Source organism: Mustela lutreola, chromosome 17 (assembly GCF_030435805.1).
Source record: "Mustela lutreola isolate mMusLut2 chromosome 17, mMusLut2.pri, whole genome shotgun sequence".
NCBI lineage: Eukaryota > Metazoa > Chordata > Mammalia > Carnivora > Mustelidae > Mustela > Mustela lutreola.
The window spans coordinates 43,829,704-43,855,346 of record NC_081306.1 but is presented as its reverse complement, the minus strand read 5'-3'; the positions used below and the strand labels follow the sequence as shown (position 1 = coordinate 43,855,346).

Genomic DNA, 25,643 nt, shown 5'->3' with positions numbered 1-25,643 from the left:
GTGGCCCACGTGACCAGCGGAATATGGTGGAAGGAATGTTGTGACTTCTGAGATGGGGTCATGAAAGGCAGCACCGCTTCTGCTCGGCTCTCGGGATGCTCCAGGAGCCCGGTGGAGAGGCCCAGATGGGCACCGAGGCCTCGGGTCAGCAGCTGGCATCAGCTTGCCGCCATGTGTGGAAGCCCCAAGGGTCCTTGAGTGGGGACCCTCCAGCTCCCATCACGTCCTTAGAGGGCTGCAGCCAAGACAGTATGCGAGCACAACCTCAGGAAGAGACCCCAGGCCTAAACCACCGACCCAAGCTGCTCCCCAATTTTTTGGAGCTGCTGAGTTTAAGGGGTGATTTGATACAGCAACAGCAGATAGCTAAAGTAACCCCTTCTTTTCCTAAATGCCCCCGCCAGGGCCACGGCAGCCTTCTATCGAAAGCCTCTCCATGTGAAAGAGCCGGTGGCCTTTCCTGACTGAACCCCTTAATGTCGTAGGAAGAACATTTCTTAGTCCGTGAAAGCAATACATTCCCTGGTACCTCGTCCTCCCGGCTCCCAAACCCAGCTTTGGAGAACTTTCCGTTTTGGGGGGGCCGCCCCTGCCCCCCACTCCCGCCCTGCCAGCTGTCCCCACCCGCGTTCCTCTTTGGTCTTCCCTCGGGGCTTCTGTCACAAAGTGCTACTCGTTCCCGGTTCCTCGGGGCCCCAGACACACACGGCGACGGGGAATCCGCGTGGGGAGTATGGAATTTATTTTATTGTTCTGAGTCTGGATGCGTGTTCCTTAGACATCACGGTTCCCGGACGGAGGGGACGTGTCCCCTGTCCTGGCCTCGTAATGCCATGGGCCTGTTGGGATTGTTTTCCAGGTTCAAAGTGCACTGAGAAGGCTTCACAGTTTTAATACTTCCTAGATGCTCAACCGAGGCGAAGTGACAAAATGGCCCCCCAACCCCCGCCCGCCAGAAAAATAAAACCCCAAGCCCCCCCCGACAGCAGCTGCTACGGCCGTATGAAAAAATAATACAAATTCTTCTTAAAAAATAGATTACACAGAAAGAACCCAGAGGACAGAGGGCCACGGCGGGGGAGGGGGATGGGGGGAGGGAGATACCTGGGGAGAAGCCCCCCCCCGGGGGGGGGGGTACTGAGATGAACTGCGGGGGCGGGGATGCTGGTGGACACCTGCCTCGTCCGCTCTGCCCAGCGACTCCCCTGTCCCCCGCGGACCCTCCCTTCACCCTGAGGCCTGGTACCTGCTTCTCACTAAAGTGACTTCAAGAAAGACACAAAGAGACCCAAAGCCAAGAGAGGCCTGCGGCTGAGCGACTGGGGGTTTCCATCCTGCAGGGGCAGACCTCTCCGCCTTCGGGGGTTTGAGTAAATATCGATACCTCTGGCTACGAGACACCCCCGGGGGCGACGCACCCCAGCCGCGGGGCCTCTCCCTCACTCCGCGCCCTCCCCTGCCTATCCGGGCGGTGGGAGGCGTCTACCAGTCCAGCCTCAGAGGCGCTGCAGACGGGTGGGGGTGCACAGGACGGCTGGGGGGGGCGCGGAAGGGTGCAGGATGGGGCTGGACTCACGCGGGCCCTCCGGCTCATGCAAGGAGAAGCGAGAGGGGGCGGCCCCACCGCGGCGGAGGTAAGGCAGGGCGAGGTGACTGTGTGTGCGCGCGGCCAGGCCAGCTCTGGGGCCTCGGCCCGCAGGGGAGGAGAAGGCAAGGCAGGGCCCGGCGCCAGGGAGGAGTCTGGGGGCTCCGCACCCCGCCAGGACCCGCAGAGGAGCAGCGGTGCCGGCGGTGGGGATGGGGGCGGCTGGGTGGGCCGGGCTCAGTCGGGGACCTCGGGGTGCGCAGGCAGTCCGCTCTCGCCGCGCCGGTAGGTCTCCCAGAAGCCCTTGTCCAGCTGCTCCAGCTGCGGGCCCAGCGGCAGGTGGCCGGCCAGGTGCATGCGGAGGGTCTCCAGCCACTGCTCCAGCTTCCCAAAGGAAGGCCTGAGGGGGCACAGGCGGGGGCAGGGGGTGTTGGGTTCTGCCCCGGAGGGGACGGGGCCCACCCCTAGGGCTGCCCCTCCCTGGGGAGCCCAGGCTACACTGACCTCTTCTCAGGGTCCAGATCGCAGCAGCGCACGGTGATGGGGAAGAAGCTCGGCGGGCAGTTCGGGGGGCAGTAACGGTCCAGGAAGCCTCGCACATTGAGGCCGAAGTCCATGGTGCGGGGCAGGTAGTCGGGGTCTGCGTTCACCCGCCCAATGATCTGTCCAGCGCAAGGCCCAGCAGTTACCCAGGGTAGTGGAGGGCTTGGCCGGGGCAGGGTGGGGGTGGAGGGGGTGCCCCGGTGGCTGGGAGCAGGTGCCAGGCCACCACACTCCCCCAGGGGTGCAGCTGCTGTGGGCGGCTCCTGCAGACTTCCAGCCCGGGCCCTGGGAGTGTCGGGGGTGGACCGGAGCCACCAAGCCTGATGCCGACTGTCGCCCGCCCCCCGGACCTACCTCGCACAGGACGATTCCAAAGGAAAACACGTCCACCTTCTCGTCGTAGCTGCGGCCTGGGTGGAGAGACCGGCTGTCAGCAGGCGAGGCTGGCTCAGGGACCAGGCGGCCGGGGCCAGGAGGGGACGCTAGCGGTGTCCACAGGACCAGGGCTTAGGCTCTGCCCCCTTACCCCAACCCTACCAGGTCTGCGCAAACCTTTGGGGGATGAGAATGAGAGCCCTGGGCAGGGCTTGACCACTGACCAGCTGTGACTTTAGGCAAGTCACGGACCACATGGTGGCCTCGAAATATATCCATGTCACACCCCCGGGACGGGTGACCCCTGCTCTCTTAGAAATAAGGTCTTTGACCATATGATTGCTAAGGACCTGGAAACGAGAGAATCCTGGGTTATCTGGGTGGGCTCTAAGCACCGTTATGAGGGTCTTAGGAGGAAGAGGAGACAGGAGAGGCAGCGGGGGCCACAAGCCCGAGACAGCCCCCCGCAGCCGGGAGTGGGTTCTCCCCTCAGATCCCTGGAGGGCCCACGGCTCTCCTGAATTTCCGACTTTGGGTTTCCAGAACTATGAGAGAATTCATTTCTGTTGTTTAAGCCGGCCAGCTGGTGGAAGTCTGTTGACGGCAGCCCCGGGGACGGGCACAGGCTCTCTGAGGCTTGGGTTCTTCAGCTGTGACGTGCGGTGTGCGACTGTCTACCGCGCGACATTAACGACCCATACAGCCGCTCCCCCATGTCCGATTCTCACTAGTTTACAAGCCTCAGCTCCTCAGCGGATGCTCAGAGACCCCCTTAAAAGCAGGGAGCGAGCCCCGTCTTGCAGGCTGCCAGCGGGCCGGGACGTGGGTGGTGCTGCGCCGAGGGGGCCCCATCCCCTGGCCCTCCCGACCCCGTGTGTGCACCTGCCCGCGCGGGGACTTTATAGCACGCCGTGTGGCCACACGTGGGGCACTGGGTGATGGGCCTGACCAAAAAGAAATGGAGCAGGAGAGGGGCCCCACCACCTACTCCCTGGGCCCCGTGGAGATGTCGCCTTGCGTGGGACATGCTCATTTGATTAAGCTCAGGATCTGGGCGTGGACAGAGGACGGTACAACCACGTTTCTTATGAGGGACGCAGGCAAGGAAGGAGACCTGACAACGGACAGAGGTCAGAGAAGGGGCCAGGGTCCTAGCCTTCGTCGGCGAAGGGGCCTCTCGGGCCAAGGGACGGAGGCAGCCTGTACAGGCCAGAAGGGAAAGGGGTTCTCCCCTCGAGCCTCCAGAAGGAACCCGGCCCAGCTGACACCCGAGACCGACGTGGACTTCCCACTCCTGGGACTAGTGGTAACTTGGTCTCCAAGCCACGCGGGGGGCGATCTGTTACAGTGGGACAGGGAACGGGTCGCAGGAGGCGAGGAGGGAGCCGAGGGGAGGAAGCGGAGGCCGGGGACCGGGGGGCCGCCCACTCACCGTTGATCATCTCGGGCGCCATCCAGTATGGGTTACCCACCACCGTGTATCGCTTCTTGCGGTCTGGCTTCTTGAGGCTTCGCAGGTCCGCGGGCTGGGTCTTCTCTTCCACCATGAGCCGGGCCAGCCCGAAGTCGGCCACCACCACGTTCTTGTTCTAGGGTGATGAGGAAGCAGGGCCACGCTGGGACAGGCTCCCGGCACCACCAGCCCACCCCACGCCCGGTGGGGACCGGTCCGCAGCCGGCTCCGAGGACATGCCCCGGACTCCTGGGGGCCTGGGAGTACTCTGCCCGCCCCGTCAGGGTGCCAGGGCCACCGGGCTGCATGGGGACGGTGGTGGCTCCCCTTCCAGACCCAGGTGCTCTGCTCTGCCAGGGATAGCTTTGTCTCTTACTCCTCCCTCCAGCAATCTGGGGAGGTTATTTTCACACCGACTTCACACAGGCTATTACTCAGGCCCAGAGAGGTTAAGAAAGCTGCCCGAGGCCATCCAGCCGGTCAGCTCCACTGTTTGAGGTTTGCAGGAAGCCCCTGTACGCCCCGAACCCTGCGGAGTGGAGATGCTGACTGCTGTGTCTACCCCGCAGGATGGAAAATCAGGGGGCGCCTGGATGGCTCAGTTGATGGGCCTCTGCCTTCCGCTCGGGTCATGATCCCAGGGTCCTGGGACTGAGCCCGGCATCGGGCTCCCTGCTCAGTGGGGAGCCTGCTTCCCCCTGACCCCCACCGCCTGCCTCTCTACCTGCTTGTGATCTCTTTCTTTGTCAAATAAATAAAATCTTAAAAAAAAAAAAAAAGATGGAAAACCAGGGAAGGGCCCCCCTGAAGGGCTGGGGGGCACCCCAGGGCACCGGTGACAAGTCAGGGCGCTGGGGAGGTCCTCTAACGGACCCTCTGTGCCAGCACCAGGATTGGCCATGGTGCCCGGACGCTGAGGAGTGGGCCCAGAGTGGGAGGCCGCGGCCCCGGCCAGGGGGAGCTTAGAACCAGGGTAACTCTTTTTTTTTTTTTTTTAAAGATTCTATTTATTTATTTGACACAGAGAGATCACAAGTAGGCAGAGAGGCAGGCAGAGAGAGAGGGGGAAGCAGGCTCCCCGCTGAGCAGAGAGACGGATGCGGGGCTTGATCCCAGAACCCGGGGACGGTGACCTGAGCCGAAGGCAGAGGCTTTAACCTACTAAGCTACCCAGGCGCCCTAGGACCAGGCTAACTCTTAAGAGAAGGACTCTGTGTCGCCTCTAGGAGTGACACGAATGCGGACAGCTGCCTAGAGGACACTGTACAAGGACAGCAAGCAAGAGAGGGGCTGAGCACAGGCAGGGTCTGCCAGGATCGTTCAAGGGCTCCTTCCAGCCCCATCCCTCTGTGCAGGCCTCCACTTTTGAGGGGCCCCCCCAGGGACTAATGATACAGCAGCCGCCCAGACCCTGCAGTGGGAAACAGCGAAGGCTGACCAGCCAAGGGTGACCAGTGGATCCTCAGAGGCCCCAGATGGTGGGCAGAAGTTCTGCTTTGTGCAGAGATGGATTCTGGGGATGGCGGGCGGGGAGCTCACAACTCCTCATCCTCAAGGGATCCTCATCCTCAAGGGATGCCCCCTGCTGCGGGTGTCGGTCACCCTCTCCAGGCCCTGCAGGCCACAGGGGCTCAGCCCTGCAGTGACGCTCATCACCAGCAGGGGCAGTGTGAGTCCCGTGGATACAGCCCCGCCCACCTCGGTGCTCTGCTTTCTGCCACTTTCCAAGTGCAGGTGGCCCCAGAGCCTCCGGGAAATTCCCAGTGGGTTGAGACAACCGCCCCTGCCCCCCAACCGCACGGACTCTACAGCAACCAGCTCATCGCTTCCCCAATGTCATACTGCCGGTGCCTGAAACCCTTCTTGTGCTGAGTTCATTCAGCAAACACCTGCCTGGAGAAACTGCCTCCTCTACGCCTGGATCTCAACCTGCCTAGTGGGATGAAGAGTTTCCTTCTCCAAATTTATGTCCACTTAGAACCTCAGATCGACTGTGTTTGGACACGGGACTTTTGCAGATGCTACCAGTTCAGATGAGATTATACTAGATCGGTGGGGAGGGGGTCCCTAAATCCAGGGCCTGCTGTCTTTGTACGAAGAGGACACACCGTGAGAAGTCAGTCTCTGGCAGAGGCTGCAATGATGTGGCTGCCGGCCAAGGAGTGCCAGCAGCCTCCGGAGCCGGGAGAGAAGCACGGGACAGATCCTCCCCCAGAGTCTCCAGGAGGAGCCCACCTTGTCAGCACCTGGTTTTGGGACTTTTTGCTTCCTGAACCCTGCGAGTGCGTTTCAGCCACATCCAGGCTATGGTTCCCCCAGGAAACGAGGGAGCCCCGTCTCTAGCTGCGCATGGTCGGTCACCCCCCGCTATGGGGCCTATGGTCCCTTCCATCCCCACCTCTCAGACCCTGGGCTCGCAGCCCCTCCGCAACCCCCACTTCCTGACTTCAGTGCGTGCCCCCCACCCCCCAGCCTCTGGGAAGCCGGCCTTGACCACGCCCACCCACACACCCAGGCCTCCCTCCAGATCCGGGGTTGTTGGCGTTGCGTGCAGCAGGCCCAGTCGCTGTGCCGTGGGCTGTTTTGGCGACAGCCGTGCTCACGAGCCGTCACGGGTTACCCATCACTTTTTCCTTTATCCGTTTATCAGAGCCTCCCAACAACTGGGAGCCACGGTCCAAGCAGATGGCCGCGCTGGGTCTGGCGGCGGCCTGGCACTGCTTCCCCGTGAGCCAGAGGAGGCGTGGAGGAGGCAAGCCAGGATCGCAGTCCCTGCAAGGCCTCCCGAGGCCAGGAGTGTGCGGGGTGGCGGCGGGGGGGGGGGTGTCCTCCCTCCCCGGGGCCCAGGCTGCTCACCTCTCGGACCAGGCAGTTGTGGGAGTTGAGGTCCCGGTGGATGATATTCATGGAGTGAAGGTAGGCCTGGGGGCAGGGGGCACGGAGGTCAGGGGGCCGCTATGCCCAGGGAGCTCAGCCCAGCCCGGCCCTGGCTCCCCCCACTCAGACGAGGGAGGGGTGCTCCTCCCGTCCCCCCGCTGACGCCCTCTGCTTGCTCTCAGAGCTTTCTGACAGCTTCTGCCTCTGACTTTCCAGTAAAGAGTTAGGTTAGTGGGACAGAGTTTTGGTACAAGTGGGGTCAGCTCACCAGCCCCCCCCCCCCCCCCGAGCCTACTCACCATCCCTGAAGCGATGTCTTTGGCAAAGCTCACCCTCTGACTCCACGGGTACTGGCTGTCCTGTGGGGGAGGAGAAGGGCCAGGCTGGGCAACGGGGCCACGGCGGTGGACGGTCGGGTGAGAGAGATCAGCCAGGGCAGCGAGCGTCCCGGCGAGTCCGGTGACCGCCCCCCTCCCCACTCTCTGGCACCCACGTCTGTCCGCATCGAAGGGGTGTGTCTGGAAAACTCGAAAACATCATTCTCGGGGCGCCGGGTGGCTCAGTGGATGAAGCCTCTGCCTTCAGCTCAGGTCATGATCTCAGGGTCCTGGGATCGAGCCCCGCATCGGGCTCGCTGCTCAGCGGGGAGCCTGCTTCCCACCACCCTGCCTGCCTCTCTGCCTACTTGTGATGTCTCTCTGTCAAATACATAAATGAAATCTTAAAAAAAAAAAAAAAAAAAAAAAAAAAAAAAAAAACCAAAACAAACAACAACAAAAAAACCCACATCATTCTCCACTATGGGATTTCAAACACAAAGCGGGGAATATTCCTCTATGACTCCTGACCCCGCTCTTTGGAGGAAAAAAAAAAAAAACACCATCTTCTATCTTCAACACAATCCTGTTCTTTCAGGTTTTTCGAAAATCCGAACCTGCTTTCCTGTAAGGGCAGACAGATGTGCCCAATGAGAATGCCTACAGGGCACCAGCGAACAGGGCTCTGGGCTCAGATCCTCTGGGGAAATGCTTGGTTCTCCCCACTGCCGGGGACCTTGCTTTGCGGGGTGAGGACACTGAAGCATATCAAAGACGGGTGTGCAGTGAGGAAGGCCCAGAGGGTGTAGCTCGGCATTTCCAAACTGAACTTGACCAGAGCACCCTTTCCAGGAAGGTGCACCTGTTAGGGGCCTGGCCTGCAGGGACCCAGCCTGAGGAGGGGGAGGCATCCGGGGAGCAGGACCGCTCGATCTCGGTGGTGGTGGTGGGGGGACACCAAGGCGGGGCGCCATCCGCGAGCACCAGGGTGCTGCCGGCTCCTCCCCAAATCTGTTTTCAGTTTGGATTTGCAGTTTTTCTTCAAGCCCTTAAAGAAAGTTCCGAATTTCGCAGAACATAGTAAACAGTAAAAAAGCCCCCCCATGGGGACCGCACAAAGGTGCCTCTCCTGAGGGGTTCCACCCCCAGCCCGGACAGGTAAGGCTGGGTCCGGCTACCCAGGGCCCGGGTGGGGTCAAGCCGGGGGTCCACAGGATGGCCACCCCAAAACAGCCTGTGTGTCCGCTCGGAGGAGCTGCTGCCCACTCCGGACCTCTGCTTTAGGTGGGAGTGGGCGGTTCCCCGTCTCCCTGTCTGATTCAGAATCACTGAAGGGGCTGGGGGGCCCAGAGAGCAGCCGCCCGCCCAGGGCCCGGGGTGCTGGTGGCGGGGGTGGGGCGGGGAGCGGGCAGGATCTGGACGCTCACCATGCTCTTGATGATGCCCCGGAGAGTGCCGCCCTTGATGTACTCGGTGATGAAGTTGAGCCTCTTGTCCTTATAGAGCACCCCGATGAACTTGAGCACGTTGGGGTGCTCCAGGCATCTCATGACCTTCACCTGGTGGTGGGGGAGATAGGCTAGGCCTGGGGCTCTGCCCTGGTCCCTCTCCCCCGGCTGCCCCTCCAGAGGCCCCCACCGGTCCCGGAGGTGGAAGAGTCCCCACCCGTCTGGTCCCCGTGAGGTCTGCGATGGCCACACCCACCCCCCAGCGATGCCCCTGCCCGCCTCATTCTCCAGGAGAGACACTTTCTCTTCTTCCAGCCTGTGGCTTGAGTGTCTCATCCTCCCGGAACCCCGTGCCGCCCCCTCGACAGAGAAGTCTGGGGAAGGGCGGGGCGGGTCCACTTGCCGACCTCCTTGAGGAATGTCCTCTGGGTCTCTTCGTCGAACCTGATCAGCTCCTTCATCACCATCACCTCGCCCGTCTCCCGGTGCGTCACCTGTGTGGGGACACCGAGGCACAGAGACTCAGCACCGGCAGACAGAGGCTCTGCTCTCTGCCCACCGTGCAGGAGGCCCAGCTGCTCCCCAAAACTGCAGGGGAGACGGACACACCCGGCTTGAAGCTTTTCATGGGCATTTCAGGGGATGTCCCCAACCCCCGAGGGGCGGGACTTATCGACCGCCTGATGAGGCTTCCTGAGAGCCCGAGGTCACCCAGCAGGAGGGAAAGCGGGTGGCTGGGGTTCAGGTCCAGCACCGCCCGACCCAGAGCCCAGCCCTCTTTCCTCGGCTCTGCTGGGAGGTCAACTGGCGGCTCTACCAGGGACTCCCGTCCCCCGGGATGGGGACCAGGCACAGGGCACCTTCTGCAGGATCCTGAACCTTCCAGCCCTGTCATAGTCAGGGGACATCAGAGCCAAGGGTTTCTCCTGGGGGACTGTGGGAAGGGGTAAGCAGTTGAGGCTGGCCTCAGGCTCGGTGCAGGGCCCCGGAAGGACCCTTCTGGATCCCTCCCCCCATCTTCCAACCATGTCCTCCACATACAGTTCTGGGTCTCCCTGAAGTGGGTCCCCCCGTCCTGCTAACCAGCTCAGGGAAGCCCGGCCGGATGAGAGTATGGGCCAGGGAGTCTGGAAGCTGGGTGCCCCTTCCACTGTGCGTTCCTGGAGGCAGTGCAGGGAGGCAGGACAGACAGGTCTCACCGGGACCGCCCCCATCCCCGCACAGGTGCACCCCGTACCTTGATGGCCTGGCCAAAGCAGCCCTTGCCCAGCACCTCCCCGTGGATGAGGTCCGACGGCCGGAAGATGCGGTGTGGCCGGCAGACCACGCGCAGGGACTCGGAGCGCCCCAGGTCCTTGCGCTGGGAGGCCGGGGAGCTCAGGGAGCCGGCTCCGGGAGACCTGTCGATGCTGTAGCTCCTCCTGGGAAGGTGCACGCGGGGCTCAGTGTTCCCGGGGCACACAGGCACCAGGCCTCAGCCCTGACCCCTCCTGCCTGCCACGCTCCCATCCACGCCCGTGCACTGCACGCAGTCAGCACCCCCACCCCAGCGCGGGAGAGCGTGGCACGGGGCGGCCCCCCTGGGTGGTCGTACGGCCCTCACCCCATCCTGACCCGGTACCCAGGGCCCTGTCCTAGGCCTGCTATCCTGCAGGTGCCTCTGCAGTACCGTCTGCCCTCGGCCTTCTCTGCCGGGGGACCGGAGGTCAGGGGCTTCATCTCCCAGCATTCGGGCGCCAGGCCCTGGGGTGTGGAGCCAGATAGCCTGGCCGGGTGCTGTAGCCCTGCCATGTGAGTGGCTCCCTGGGCCAGCGAGGCCTCCAGGCAAACTCAGACAAGCAGGAACCACAGCCCTTCCCCACCACCACTCTCAGAGTACGTGCGATTTCCCCAGGAGGTGCCCCTTCCCCCAAAATCTTTGCCCGGAGTCCTGAGCAGGCCTCACGGTGTGTGCTGTGAGGACCCACGCTGCCTTTGGGTTTCTTCCTCGTGCTCCCCCTCCCTTCGAGAGTTTGGGGCTCCTGCACCGCCTGCCTGGGCCCCTGCCATGGCCCTGTGAGCCATCTCTGGGCTCGGGCACCTGGTGCGCAGGGAACCAGCGCGTCTCTAGAACACTCCCAAAGACATTCGATGCTCCCACTGTCCTGAGCTACCTGTCTATCCTCCCTGAAGCCAGGGTGCTGGTCCCCCCCGGAGCACTCCGTAACCCCCAGCCGGGGCAGCTGTGCCCCTCTCCCACCTCTCATGACCCTTCTCCTGTCTTAGCCTTCTGCACCCCCGACTGGCCTGCTTTTCTGCAGGGCACACTCGGCCACCAGACTAGGGGAGCCTCGAGAGCAGGGACCAGGCCCCATCCCCCGAGACCTGGTTTCCAGTTACATGGCACAGGGCTGACTTACAGGACAGGCTTCTGCCGTGTAGAGCTGCCCACCTCCCCACTGGGAGTGGGAGTTGGGGAGCTCAGGGGGCTGGGCTCAGGCCCTGGCCCATGGCCCAGAGTGTCGTGGGGGTCGTGCTCGAGGGTGAGCTGCAGCAGGCGGCTGGTTTCCTGGATCAGCAGGTCAATCTGGGGAGAGCGGGTGGGCAGATGGGTTGAGTCCGAGGCGGGGGAGGAGCCCCGACCCTGCTCCCGGGACCCGGGACCCGGGACCCGCACCTCATCCAGGGGCACATTCCGGATGGGCGTGCCATTGATTTCCAGGATCCGGTCTCCGACGTGGATGGAATTCTTTACGTCCGGGCTCATGCAGCCTGGGTCCACCCTGGGGGTAGAGAGAGGAGTGGTCAGACCCCTGCCTGCCTGTCCCCCGGAGCCCTGATGGGAAACCAAGGCGGAGGGGATCAGACCGGGGTGAGGAGGAAGCGACTTTCTCTGTGGCATGCCTGACCGATGGCAGCGGTCTAGATCGGCAGTTCTGGTTTGGGGGAAAGAATTCTGTCACCGACGCCGGTTGTCGGCTGTGGCTGTGAAAGCGGAGAGAGTGGGATTTGCTGCTCTAGTCCTGGAGGCTCAGACGGATCCTTCCAACTGTCTGGTGCGTTTCAGGCAGACAAGTGCCCCAGGAGGAGTCCCCTGCGGGTCTGGAACCATCGGCTTCCTGAGTCCCAAACCGGCCCCTCGAGATGAAGCAGAGGCTTCTCCTCCCGCAGACTCAGAGGGAGGGGCCGGGAGCCCACCCTGAGCCACAGCCGCGGGCTGGAGGCAGGACAGCACCCACGCTTGGACCTGGGGAACGGCCAGTTTGCCACATTTATCTGCTTCTCTGAACCCCTCGGCTACCTTGTCTCCACGCAAGCTTTTTTAAGGGACGTTCACGGTCTCTGCGCCGAGATGGGGAAGGGGCCGGCAGTGGGACGGAAAGGAGACCGGGGACTTGAGGGACAAAGGTTCCTAAGGGGGCGGCTGGGTGGAGCACTTGGTTAAGCGTCCGACTCGGTTTCCGCGCAGGTCACGGATCATCTCAGGGTCGTGAGATTGAGTCCTGCGTTGGCTCCGTGCTGAGCGTGGAGCCTGCTTGGGATTCTCTCCCTGCCTCGGCCCCCGCCCCCTCCTCGTGCACATGTATGTGCTCGCTCTCTCAAAAAGAAAAAGGTTCGTTCAAGTTCTCCATCATCAAGGGTATAGTCTCACACGGGGGAGAAGCTCTCCCTTACCCTGGAAAGCCAAGTCATTCGTGCGAGAGGAAGAAGAAACTTGGGGACCACCGCGGTGTAGCCATCGCAGGAGTAAGCGAGACAGCCAAGAATCCTGCACGGGTGCCCAGACCATCTGGGGAAAGGCTGCTGGGGGCAGGAGGTTTACAGACTCAAATCTCACAAATGACTTATTGATGATGTTTCAAAGGGAAAAAAAATATCCTGGATAGCAGAGGACTGTACTTCTGACCGAGGAATCAACGGCGGGCTTTACTGACTTCGTGGGTCAGGTCGGCGGCCGCAGGAAGGACACGGCATCACGACGCGGCATCAGGTCAAAACCCATAACCTGAGTCTGACGAAGTGGTCAGAGCACCAAGTCAGCCAGACCCGGATGGAGGGAGTTCTGCTTAACCGCTGGCCCGTCCTCTTTGTAAATGTCCAGCTCACGGAGGACGATGAAAAGCTGAGGACTGTCACAGATTCAGAGATGGAAAGGGACACGCGGGTTCAGCGCCATGTATGGTCTTGGGCTGGAGGCTGGGTGGAGGGAAGTGGCCCTAAGGGTGTTGAGAAAACCAGTAAAACATGAACGTGGGCTGGCCAGTGGATCCAAGTATCACGTCGATGCTCAATTTCTTTAGCGTCGTAACTGTGCGATGAGACACGATTGGTAATTAGGCAGGAGAGCGCCCTTGTTTGTAGAACAATGTCAGGTGTCTGGTGGGGGCAGAAGGGCCAGTAGAGCTTGGAACGGAATCTCGAGCCACTTAGTAAATTTTCTAACAGTAACGTGTACGTATGTGTATGTGTAAATATAAATCATTCCAATGTACACACATACGCATATGTAGAAAGAAACGCATACCCTAAATGTGCCCCCCTGCCAAAAAGTTCCATTAGTGAACATCCCGTAAATTTGAAAATTTCCAGATAAAAACTCGGAAGGGAGTCTATTTCGTCGATACAGTCTTCTCGTGGATGCGGTCTTCGAAGTGTATCCCCCAGCCTCCCTGCCTCCCCCTGATCTCCTGCTGGGGCACAGATGCAGAACTCTCCTTCCGGTGCTGCCGGACAAAAAGCGAAGTGGTCCACGGGGGCGGGCTTAAAACAAACACGTAAATCCGCTCAGCAGCCTCTGGGCAGGCAGGGCGGCTCCTCCGAGGGGCGTGGTGGTCTGGGCCGAAACTGCCGGGAAAGCAGCTGCCGGATGGGCTGGCGGAGGCTCCCCGGCGAGGGAGGCAGGAGGAGTGCTGTTCCTTGGCTTTCTGTTCCTAAAATCCTGCCTGGCTTCCAGAGACCAGCTGGTCTGGGGGTTCCCCCAGCTCTCTCACCAGTCTGTCTGTCTGCTGCTGTAGACGAGGCAGCTGCTGGCCTGGCTGGCGTTCATGGGGCGCGAGGCGGGGGGCAGGCAGAGGCAAGGTTAAGACCGGATGCATCCTGCACCCAGCACCTCCCCCCTCCTGACCCATGCCTCACGGTGGTGCCACAGAAGCTGGCACTTGGCTCCCAGGCCCACTGGTTACTTCTCAAGGACTCCATCAACGCCCAGGAGACATCTTAGAAGGCTCCAAGGTGTCCAACTGCCTCTCTGTACAAAGCCCAGAGAGGGCAGGGCGCTGCTTGGTGTCACACAGCGGGCTGGCCAACTCTGCTGGCTCCTTTATCTGCCTTCTTGCGTTTCACACCTTTTCCACATCCTTTAGAACCCTGGTTAGGGACCACCTGCCCATCGCTGATCTTGGTTCCCTGAATCCTGTCGGCCCGAATACGTTTTTTTCTCCCCCCTTCTTGAAGACTACTTTCACCAAGGACAGAATCTTGGGCTGATGGTTATTCTTGGCTCAGGGCACCAAACACATCCTTCTGCTTCTTTCCAGCTTCCCCACTCTCTGTGGAGAAATCAGTGGCCCCTCTTCGAAGATGTCTATTTTCTATGGCGACATTTTTTATGTTTTTTGAGAGAGAGAGTGCTTGTGAGCAGGGCGAGAGGGAGGGAGAGACTCAGGAAACCTCCGCATCCAACACGGAGCCCGCTGTGCGGCTCCGTCTCACGACCCTGAAATCATGACCTGAGTGGAAATCCAGACTCAGACGCTCAACCGACTGACCCACCCAGGCTCTGTGGCCACTTTTAAGGACTTCTCTTTCACCTCAGGCGCAGTAGTTCCACGGGATGGTGTGACCCACGGCTGGATTTCTTTTTGTTCTGCTTGGGATTTACTGGGCTGGAGGTTCGTGGATTGGTATAGTTCTAGGATGTTCTCAGCCACTGTATCTTCAAACACCACCTCCTTCCTACTGTCTCGTGCTTCTCCTGGAACCCCAAATGGCTTCCCTATGTCCTAACCTCTGTCCTCCACGGGTCCTAACCTCTCTTTCGCAGCTTTCATCCTGTTGGTCTCTGCCTCTCCCTTCAGTAGCTTAAAGCCCTACCCCACCGTTAAAAACCTTGCATTGAGGTTTCTGTTATTTCGTTCCTAGGGGTTCTGTTTGATTCTTTTCCATTTACTTGGAATTTATTCGCTCTTTGCTCATTTCTTCCAAATCTCTCTTACTGATTACAGCACACGGAACGTACTGATGTTGTATTGTGTCCAATCGTCCCGGTCCCTGGAGGTTCTGTAGGTCTGGTTCTCCTTCCTGTGTTTCGGCTGGCTCTTCCTCACAGGCCCCGCCTCCGTATGCGTTCAGTGATTCTTCGCGGAACTGCTCATCTTCCTTGGGACACTTAGCTCAGGAAACTCAGTGAAAGGACCTGCATCTGATTCTTTCAGGGACTGGAAACACTGCTAGCGGGGAAGCACTTGAAACTTGTACCATGGCGACTTGGGAGTTTCTGAGCCATCCAGGCCTACGAATTTGGTTTGCAAACCCAAGTTCATGAATTGTGGGAGGAGATTTCCCCCTCCCCTTCCATTCAGGCTCCAATCAGTTTATCTTTCGGTTCTGGGAGTGGGGGACTGATGGAAGGTGTGGTCTGTCTCTCATTCATCCATACCCGGAGAGCCCTCTGGGATCTCAGCTTAATGGAGGAGGAGTTGTCTAATGGGACTGGCTTTCTGGAGCCGGTCAGGGCTTCCAGAGGCCCAGCCATGAAAGGACTTAAAAACTGAAGCTTAAGTTGCCTCAATTTCAATTGGGCCTCAGGGCATGGCCATCTTCGGGGGTTCTGCTGTCTGTCCCGGACTCCCTGCATCCATTATCCTTGACTTGGTTATTCCCCTTTCTTGTTGGGTGACACATGGACTAAAGAAGTTTTAAAATATTTTATCTAACGCTGGTCGTGGTTTTTAAAGGAATGAGTGGACCAAGGATGTAGCATACCAGGTTGTCAGAGCTGGGTTCTGTGTGGCCCAAATGCTTCCCAGCCCTAGAGCCCGCCACCCCCCTCCACCCAGAGCACCCACGGGCAAAGCCGGACTCACCCCTGGACCCGGACGGTGTGGGAGTGCTCCGTGCTGCAGCCCGGCGGGCCGTGGGGGGGGTCGATGGAGACGGACAGGCCACGTCTGCCATGAGCCGAGGCCGGGATGGACACGAGGGTAACCGTGTGGGGCAGGCGGGAGCCGGGGGAGTCGGGCAGGATCTGCTCGATGACGGGGGTCACCACGGTCTGGTAGTAGCAGTGCCCACTGCGAGGGCCACGGATGGCAGGGACCCAAGGAGGGGGAAGAAAAGGGTGTGAGGCCGCTACCAGCATCACCGCTGCCTCCCCAGGCTCTACCCGCGTCCCAGGCTCTTCTCTCCTGCCCACCTCCGGCTCCCCAGGGCAGGAGGGGCCGGAGGGTCGTAACTGCCCCATAGGCCCGGAGCAGGAACTGAGCATGTCCAGCCCAGCCCCTGCCGCCTCGGTCATTCTGGGCTCGTCTACCACTGTCATGCTTGTGAGCCGGCCAGGAAAAGGCCAGGGGATGAATCCAGTTCAGGAGGAAGTCATTAAAAGCCCATTTGGGACTGAGCCATGCTGCCCGGGGAATCCAGCTTGATCAGCACCGTCGAATAAAGAATTGGTCTGGTCTCTGTCCTGGTTCCTGGGAAAGAGGCTCTGAATCTTTGGAATGTAAGCGTCCCTCAGCCCATACCTGAGCTTGTGTTAACAGATGACTCAGGGTGGGGGGCAGTCACCAGGAAAAAACCAACCACGTGACTAGATGGTGGGGGGAGAGGGGGGCCTGGGACCCAGCCCGACCTTGGAGGCGGCAGCAAGGGTGGGCAGTGGAAGAGTAAAGCTCGATCACGTGCCCAATGACTCAACCAATGGTGCCTCCATAATGAGACCCCAATAAAAACTCTGGTGATGTCAAGGCAGGTGGGGGCGTCACACGTCCTGATTCCGAGGTGCAGGGGACGCATGGAAACTCCACATTTGGGGACCCCTCCAACTCTGCTCTTTGCGTCGCTTCTGCTGGCTGGTCCTCATACAGGAGGATCTGCAGCCTTGATCAAAACCCTTGAACTCGGGGTCATTGTGGGCTGGGCCGAGCTTGTGGGGTGCGTACCAGAACTGCACCCCCGTGATGTGGAAGAGCGGGTATCTGGGGGGGGGCGCGACCTCCCTGTGACTCCCGCGTCCTCTCGGTGACTTCCGAACTTGTCCTCACACCTGCCCCACGCGGGGAGGAAAAGGATGCTGGCGCAGGAGGCTCAGAACGAGCACCCCGGGCTTGGAGGGGGCCTGGGCACTCACCAGTACAGCTTGGAGTGCTCCACGAGTGTGTAGGTGTCCCCGTCACCGATGAAGGTCCCGCACGTGAGGCAGATGAAGCACTCGGGGTGGTATTTCAGCTCCCCGGCCACCTGGCAGGGGAGTGGCGGAGACAACCCAGCTCAGCAGCCCCTTCCGCCCCTCCGGCTCCTCCCCTTGGAAGGACAGCCCCGAGCCAACTTTGGGGGCCCGACTGGCTGGCTCTAGGATGCTGGTTCCAGAGACACACAGACAGACCAAGGGGCTCAGAGGGCCGGGGGGGGGGGCAGAGTCCGAACCAGCGAAAAGGCGAACCAGAGAGGGCGCTTACCATGACCAGTCCCTTGGTGATGTGCTCTGAGCACCCATGGCAGGACTCTCCATAGCGGGCCCAGTAGTCTCTCTTGCAGAAGAGCTGCCCATCCTTCTCATAGTACTGGTGTGAAAGGGGGGCACTGCACTCACAACACCTGGGGGGAAGAGGCACAGGGACTCAGTCTGGCCCCTTTCCCCAACAGCAGGTGCCCCTGTAAGAATGAGAAAAAGGGCCACCTTCCTTGGGCAGAAGCAGCGTGTGCTGGGGCCCAGGGCTCAGCAGGTGGAGTCTGGGATGGCTTCAGCCAGAAGCCTCTGTGCAGTGCACAGCCTGCACAACCACCCATGGCCATTCTGCCTCCAGAGCACCAGATCACCTGGCCAACCTGCCAGCCCCAGGGTGAGAAGTGCTCTTCACTTCTGAGCTCCTGTCCCTCGTCATGCAAAGGAGATGGCCCAGGGAAGGCAAACGACTTGCTCTTGTGCTCACCAGTCCGGTGGAGGGGGAAATGGAACCTGGGCACCCGGGACTCGGGTAGGGCTGATGCGGATGGCCGTGACCTGGGGGGAGCTGTGGAGAACTACCAAAAGCCGGCACCTGCCCACTGTCTGGGCTCAATGTACTTAATCCACACTGGCCACCATGAGGCAGATGAATTCTGGAGGCTCAAGATGGCTGAAGGTCATGGGATGGGTGCCACAACCCCAAGCAAAGCTCCTCCCTGTTCCACTATGATATAAGGCAAGAATGTAGCTTGGCAGACCCCAGCCAGCATCACTGAAGACAGAGGAGCTCCCTGATTCCTAGATCTTATCCAGCACTTGGGTGCTGAGGTCCCAAGAAGGGGGCACAGCCTGGGCCGGCTCAACCCTGCTCAACCAGGACTCCAGCGCCGGCCCCCGCCCTCAGAGGAGCAGTCACACCGTAGGTATGACACCCAGATGTGCAGTCATCAAGGCTGGGACCTCCTGCTTTGCCAGGAGGGGATACAGGACAGGCCCAGCTGGGGCTCCTTAAAGGACCTGGGGAGAAATGAGAAAGCTTTCTGCTTCCTTCCCTGTGTTATCCCACAGGCCAGGAACTGGACCTACATGCCTGGCTTCCTTCCACCCAAGTGAACTGGATGGGGACCAGGGGCTCAGCTAAGTCAGGACAAGCAACTGCAGAAATACATGATGTCCCAAGAGCCAGGAGCCATGCTGGGTTTTGGAGAGCCTGACGGAGGGTCCTGGCTGCTCATGTACGTCTGGGCCAGAGTCTGCAGTGAATAGACAATCTGTCAGGCTCCTCCACTGCCCTCTAAGCATGCTGGGTCATGTGCCAAGGTCATGCAGGGACAGGGGACCAGGCTCAGAGCTCAGTCCCAGTAAGGGAACAATCCAGGAGAGAGGAGGGGAGGAAAGACGGGGACCTGAGTGAGACCGCCCTGTCCCCCGGCGGGGCAAGGAACCGTCAGTCTCTGCGGCCAGCCCCCTGATGGCGTGACCTCACTCACTGATGCTCTTTAGCAATGGCAGATGAAGAGGGGGGAGAGGGCGGCAACCCAGAGTAATGGTGGGACACTGTCCCTTTAAGAGGATCCAGCCAGTTCCCCATTGTCTGGGAGCCTGAGGGGAGGGGCTGGGGGACCACAGCCCGGGGGCTGAGGGTCGAGGAGGAGAAGGCACAAAGCGCCTGGGTGCAGAAGCACCCGGGTGGGGGTGCACCCAGGAAGGGGGGCGTCCAATGAGCTCCCCTAGGAAAGGTGGGAGTGGGGGAGGGAAGGCCTCCGGAGACCGCCCTGGGACGAGAGAGGAGGCAGCGGAAGCAACGCTGGCCGGGAGCCATGACGTCATCCCCAGCCCTTCCTGCCCCCGCACACCCGGCCCCGGGGCCCCGGCGCCCTTAGGGGGCGCATCTCACCGCGGGGTGGGCGAAGGGGCACGGAAGGCTCGGGGCCTGGAAGGAGGCCGTCCAGGAGGAGGGGGATCCCCAGTGCACGCCCTCAGGGGCCCCCAGCCTGGCGAGAAGGTGCGCAGCCGAGGAGCCGGCTCCGCGAAGAGGCGGGCGCGCGCCCCGCACCGTGACCTTGGCGAGGCTCCCCCACCGCCCGCGCGCCCTGTGCCATCCGCGAGTGATTCACTTTGCCCTTCCACCGGCTAGACACTCGGCGCGTCACAGCAATGTCACCACATTAGTCTCCCCCTCACTGCGGGCTGCCGGGCTGCAGGAAGCAGGGCCCCGCCTGCCTCTGGTGGGTGGCCTGGTGGGGGCTCCCGGCAGCTGCCTTCCTCTGGGGGAGGAGAATGTTCCTCTCCAGCCGGCCAGCTCCTACACGGCCAGCTCCTACACACCCGCACTAACATTCCTCACTGTAGTCGCCCCGGAAGATGGGGCGCTGACTCCCCCAAGGACTGGGAGCCCATTTGGCTCCCTGGTCACCACTTCCTTGAAGTCCACTCAGTCAGTCACCTGGCTGGAGTGCCCCCCATGCAGCCTCCATCGCCAGCCCTGGCCGGCACCCCCACTCTCTGCCATCACCCCAAGGGCTCTCTGAGGTCCCATGCCAGAAGTCCACAAATGCTGGACCCAGAGAGAACAGAAGTGGTTCCTGCAGAACACTGAACCTGGAGAGGGTCCGCCCCGAGCATCCCAGACTGCCCCTGCGGAGGGGGTCTCCACCTCAGACAGGGGAGCAGCTTGGGGCCGGCACTCAGGGCCTCAGTGGACCTCTGCATGTGGAAGGCACAGAGGAGCCCCTGGCCCTGTCCATCTCTTCACCTCTCAGACTAGTATCTGGCCACCAGCCAGAGCAGGGAATGGGGGGGCTCTTAAGGGCACCCCACCCCTGCTGCTGCCTCCAGCAGGGATGTCAGGGGGGAGCACCAGGCACTGCGGGCCGCAGAGAAGGCCCTGGGCCGGACAGAGGAACTGCTGGAGGGCAGGCAGGCACAGGTCCATTCCTCCCAGGGATGCCCTCCAGCCAGGGCCACATCCCCGGACACCAGGGGTGAAGAAAAAAACAGTCCGAGGACCAGCCTCACGGGGAGACCGGACCAAAGGGCCAGAGGAAGGCTCAACAGCTGCCAGCCTGCCTCCCCCAACAGGCGGCCAACAGTGACCAAGGAGTTTCAGTTCTCCTGCCCCCGGAGCTGCCCGCTCCCAGGTAGGTCTGCCCCACAAGGCGGCCTCTGGCCCCAGGGGGCCCTCAGACCAGGCACCCAGCCTGAGGTGTGGGCTGGGTTGGGCAGGGGGATTTGCACTTACTTGGCTCCTCTGAGGAAGCGGCTTCTTCTCAGGGCCAGCATCCCTTGCCACAGGGGTGCAGCGTGGGGGGGGTGGGCCCAGCCAGCTGCTTCCCCATCCTACTCCAGGCCCTCAGGATTGGAGGCCGCAGAGGGTCAGAGGGTGGGGCCAGAGCGGCCACATGGTGGGGGAGGAGGCTGCAGGGCTGCGGCTGAGGAGGCTGAGGAGGACTTGGTCCAGGCCCACAACAGGAAGCCGTTGGGGGGCCTTCTGCTGGTGCAGGCAGGGAGGCGGGGCCCCCCACTCCGCCCTCAGCCCTGTGCACCTCGGAGACTGCCCTTCAGGCCCCTTAGCCTCTGGCTGGACCAAGGGATGCTTGGGACTCCCTGGGGACAGGGACAAGCCCCAAAGCAGCTGCTTCTTCCGGTGTTGCTCCCAAGGGGACAGAGGTTGACTTCCACGAATGGTCTGTCCTCCCTGCCTGAAAGGTTCCCCGGAGAGGGGGAGACCGCACCCTGGCCTGGGCTCTGAACTGCGTGCCTGCTGCGTGCTCACCCCTACTCGCCGGGGGGCGCAGCCCACCCAGCCTCCGAGATGTCACCGGAGCTACGGCGGGGCCCCAGGGCCGGAGGGCTGCTGGCTTCTGGGACGGACTCTTTCCGGCCAGCAGCTGGACCTGAGCAACGCTTGGACCACTCCGTCTGGCCGTGACCTCCTGGGAGGTGGGGCCCACAGGAGGTGGGACAGCTAGAACGGAGAAAGGAGTGGGCCCTGTGGTGACAGTGACCCCCTGTGCTAATGCCAGAGGCAGGCGATGGGCCTGTGCAACTCTCCCACGGCAAGGAACTCGGGGCCCGGGAGCTGGTGGCAGCCCCGCGTCATGGTCCCGAGAGGCTCCTAGGGACAAAGCAAGAAGAGTCCAGAGCCCAGCTGCCGGGTGGCCTTGGGACTTGGGCACGCGGTGACTCCTCTCGGACAGAGCTTCCTAACTGTCACGGCCGTGGGGACACCACTGGCCTGGCTCAGGTCTGGGGGCCGTTGGGAGAAGCGCAGACCACTGGGCCAGGAGCACGTGTGGAGGCAAGAATGCTGATGCCGTGGTTCCCAGGGAGCTGAAGGAGCGCCACGCTCCCCAGCGCCCAGGGCAAAAGCCCAGGCGGCTTCAGATGCTCCCCTGCTATTCCCAGTCCCCATTCCTGAGCCCCTCCCCTCTTCACCTCTGCAGTGACTTGGGGCGAGGCCGACACAGGCTCTACCCTGTGGTCGTGTGTAAATGCACAAGTCATGGTACCTCACAGGGGGATGGTGAGGGCTTCAAGCCATCCAGCTGGCCCTCGAACGATGCCAGAGTTAGGGGCACCAATGCCCGCACAGCCACAAACCCATGAGTAACTTTCAACTCCCCCAAACTTCACTGCTCTCGGCCTGCTGGTGCCCGGAAGCCTGCCCCGTAACATCAACAGTCAATGAACACGGGTTTCCTGTGTTATACGGAGCACCTACCGTATTCTTACAGCAAAGCAAGCTGGAGAAAACGTTACTAAGAAAATCACGGAGAGAAGACACCTCTGGTATCAAACGGCAGAGAAATCTGCGTGGAAGCAGACCGGCGCAGTTCAAACCTGGGGTGTTCGGGGTCAAGGGTAAAGTCAAAAACACCCGATAAACAGTGGCTAATGTGGTCGCTCGCGGGAACTGTCCCCTCTCTTCATTTGTCGTCGCTGTCCTAGGGTCAGGCCTTATGAGCTGAGATCCCTGAAATACTGTGAAGTCCCTTCCCTGCCAAGTCACCGCCATCTGCCCACTGGGATGGCATTTTTCACTAGCACTTCCGCCCACGTCCCTCCCCTGCTTTCTGCAAACCCTCGGCTGACGCCCTCGTGCCCTTGGAAGGGCCTTATCTTGGCCTTGAGGTCCTGCCACAGGCTGATCCCAACCTTCCTCCCCCGCTCGCTCTTTTCCAAACCAGATGAGCTCTTCCCATTTCTGTCTCTGTGCGTGTGGCTTTCTCCAGCTATCCAGAGCCCTCTTTGTCCCCAAAGGCCCCTTTGTGAACCCCTGATCGGGAGCCCTGGGCCCTGTGCCTGCCTCCCCTCTGGCCTCATCAGCCAGAATCATCGCTGGCTGTGTGACTGGTCGAGAGAATTAACGTCTGTGTCCCCAGTAACGGAGACAACACAGTATCTGATTAGACAAAGTCCTTAGAAGGATGCCAGGCCCTTGCTAAGTTGCAGAAAATGTTGGACGTTGTTCTTAAAGAAAAAACAAATAGACCAAACTTGTCCGAGGTTCCTGCCCGCGGAAATAAACCCCTGAAGCGGGCGGTGGATGCCTTCCCACCCCAACCCTGCTCTTCACCGACTGGCCCTGTCCTGTCACCCTCCACCCTTGCCGGGAGCCGTAACGCCTGGAACTGCTTCCTGCCATACTTCCCCGCGCAGCATGTCTCACGTCTCGAGACCCCGGTTCCGGCCCTAGGGCTAACCCTAAGGCTATCCCCTGCACCTGCCTCTCAGGATGGTCCTGCTGGGGGGCTGGGCTACGTTTGGGTCCCCAGTGCTTGGCCACAGCCCTGACCTTGTTCTCTGACGCTTGGAGCTGCTTCCTGGAGGAAGGGGCTGGTCTTATTGGGCTGTGCCTGTTCACAACCAGCCTGGGTTGTATCCTCCCTCCTTCTCTGGAGTGTGAACACCCCATAGGCAGGGGCACACGGCCCTCCATGGCCTCCCCCTGCCTAGGTGCCAGAAGGCCTCAGTAATACGGGGGGATATGCAGGCCTCCCTTCTCCTCTCCTAAGAGATCTAGGATGACAAAACAGAAAGGCCCCTGGGGACCCCATGCCTCATTTTACAGGTGGGGAAACTGAGGCCACAGACTTGCTAAAAGTCACAGGTGGAAACGGTGCCAGAGGGACTAGCCAGGTCTCCCGGACCGCTGAGCCAGCCTCTGGTTGCTGGCAGGCCTTGCTCGGGGCACCCCCACCCCCATCAGCCTGGCTTACCTGAAGCAGTCTGCGTGCCAGTCAGCACTCAGGGCCTGGAGGTACTGGCCGTCATAGATCCTTTGGCCGCAGCTCGCACACACGGGCAGCTCACTTCCTGCAAGGACACAGGCAGTCAGCAGCCCCTCTTGGGAGGCGTGGTCTGGTGCAGGTCCGGCCTGCCCGGCCCACCCCACGGGGACCCGGCACCTTCTCCTGCACGTACCCAGAGCACCCAGATGCTGTGCCTAGCAGAAGGAGAAAGGACGTGGGTCTGAGAGTTTCACTGAGACCTTGGCTAACTTGCTAGGCCTCTGCGGGCCTCAGTTTCCCTATTTGTCAACTGAAGAGGAGGACAGGATGTCCACTCTCCAGCAACAGCGTTCTCCTGCCGCGACTCCTGTTTAGCAAGGTCAAAGCAGAGAAAGCAAGAGGCAGCATTTAGAGATAAGGCAGCAGGCGACACTCCTGTCATGGCCTCTTTCCTCCCCTGGCTGTCCAGAAAGAGGAAGCTTCAAAAGGGCAGGGACTGGACAGGGCTGGGACGGTGTATCCAGAGCTGAAGCCCCTATAAGAGGAGAAAGGCAGGAAGCCCAGAGGTGCTGGCCTCATCTGAGTTTCAGCTGTGCCTTGGCCTCTGAGGGCCTGGGGCTTTAGAGCTGGGCACTCGCAGACACCTGCTTTGGGGACGCCTGGTGCCTCTTCAAGCCGGCCATTAGGTGTGCTTAGTCATTCTAGGGCCTGGTATCCTTGGAGCTGGGTGGGTCCTGGAGGACACCCCCGCCAAACCTACTCGTCCCCATTGTACAGATGGGGAGACTGAGTCCTGGAGGGGGCAGGCCTGTCATACAGCCAGGCTCCCAGGCCACAGCCTGGCCCTCCGTGAGGATGCAGGGACCAAAAGGTAGGGAGGGGTGACAGTGAGAAGGGCTCTTGCTCCAAGCAGGCCTTCAAGGGCCTGGGGACGGCTGGCAGGAGCCCTAGGGAAGGGCAGGGCTGGAGGAGTTGGCATCAATGGGACCTGGATTGGACCAGTGAGCCTCTGTGATGGCTGCTGGGGAAACCCCTAGGGGACACCAGGGAGGGAGTCTTAGAGGTCTTCATTCCCTAACTGTCGGGCAAGCCAATCCTTGGGCCCCAGGAAGGGGAAAGGGGCTGAAGAGGAGACTAGGATGAGACTCATCTTCCCAGCCACGACGGATGGCAGGCACTGGGTTTGGTGCAGGGAGAGGGGGTGGAGGCCCCGGGATACCGCCGCCGACGGCTCCCTGGAGGAGGCTTCTCAACCCGGCCCCAACCACCAGTACCGGGGGCCAAGTACCCAGCCCCCAATCGTAAAGACGGGGAAACTGAGGCTTGGCACGTAGCCCCCACCCCCATCTCAAGGTCAAGGAGCTGGGCGGGCGGCACGGACCCAGGGCTGCGGCTTTCCCAGCCCCTTTCTTCCCCGCCGGCTTAGAGACAGGATAAGGGGGTGGCCCCAGTGCGAGTACCCGGGTGGGCAGAGCACGCGGAGGGAGGCCGGGGCCGGCCCGGCAGCGCCTGGGACTCCTCCCGGGTGGTCGTCGGTCGGGGGAGGGGGAGGCGGGTATGAAAGGGAGGAGGGGCCCAGCCCGGGCCGAGCGGGGGGAAACGGGGTGGGAGCGAGTCAGGGAGGGGCCGGAGGGCTCGGGAAGGGCGAACTCAGCCCAGAGAAGGCAGGGGCGCGGCCTCGCGGCAGACCCGGCCTCCGCGGCCGCAGGACCCGGCCCCCTCCCGGCCGCCCGCTCCCCCCACCCCCCGGGCCCCGGCTGCCCCGGCGCGACGCCCCCGCCCGCTCGGCCCCGATGGGCGCCCCTCCCGGCCCGCGCCCCGCGCCCCGCGCCCCGCGCACCTTCCTCTCCCATACGTTCTTCCCTCCAGGTGCAACAAAGTAGCGTCAACCTCATGCACTCGGCGGGGGGCGGGGCCCGGCGGGCTGGGGCTGGGGGCGGCCCGGGCCCCGCGAGCTCGCCCGCAGCCGCAGCCGCCGCCGCCGCCGCCGCCGCCGCCGGCCCAGGAGGCGGAGGCGGAGAGCGCGGGCCGGGCCGGGGTGGGCTCGGGGCTCCCGGCGCCGCCGCCGCCGCCGCCGCCTCTCGGACACCGGCTCGGGCACCGGCTCCGCGCCGCGGCGGCCTGGGGACCGAGCGGAGGGGCGGGCCGGGGCGGGGCCTGGAGCTGCG

The 25,643-nt window shown here is 61.8% G+C and overlaps 1 protein-coding gene across 3 annotated transcripts; it reads right to left on the bottom strand.

The window, feature by feature from the left end:
• Positions 1-725: 725 nt before the first annotated feature.
• On the bottom strand, positions 726-25,575 carry LIMK1 (LIM domain kinase 1). 3 transcript variants are annotated; one of them, XM_059154960.1, is made up of 16 exons: positions 25,316-25,575; positions 23,464-23,560; positions 17,253-17,391; positions 16,925-17,034; positions 15,663-15,869; positions 11,255-11,360; positions 10,998-11,164; positions 9,836-10,019; positions 9,006-9,092; positions 8,578-8,709; positions 7,133-7,192; positions 6,813-6,878; positions 3,936-4,092; positions 2,483-2,610; positions 2,090-2,247; positions 726-1,985 (listed from the first exon to the last, which is right to left on the bottom strand). In XM_059154960.1, exons 1-16 carry the CDS (start codon positions 25,368-25,370, stop codon positions 1,823-1,825), a joined length of 2,016 nt encoding a protein of 671 aa, XP_059010943.1. In that variant the 5' UTR covers positions 25,371-25,575; the 3' UTR covers positions 726-1,822. The 3 variants fall into 3 exon arrangements, with proteins under 3 accessions (XP_059010943.1, XP_059010944.1, XP_059010945.1); XM_059154961.1 differs by having other exon boundaries at positions 2,483-2,538; positions 25,316-25,567; XM_059154962.1 differs by lacking the exons at positions 23,464-23,560; positions 25,316-25,575 and adding an exon at positions 20,484-20,578.
• Positions 25,576-25,643: the final 68 nt, after the last annotated feature.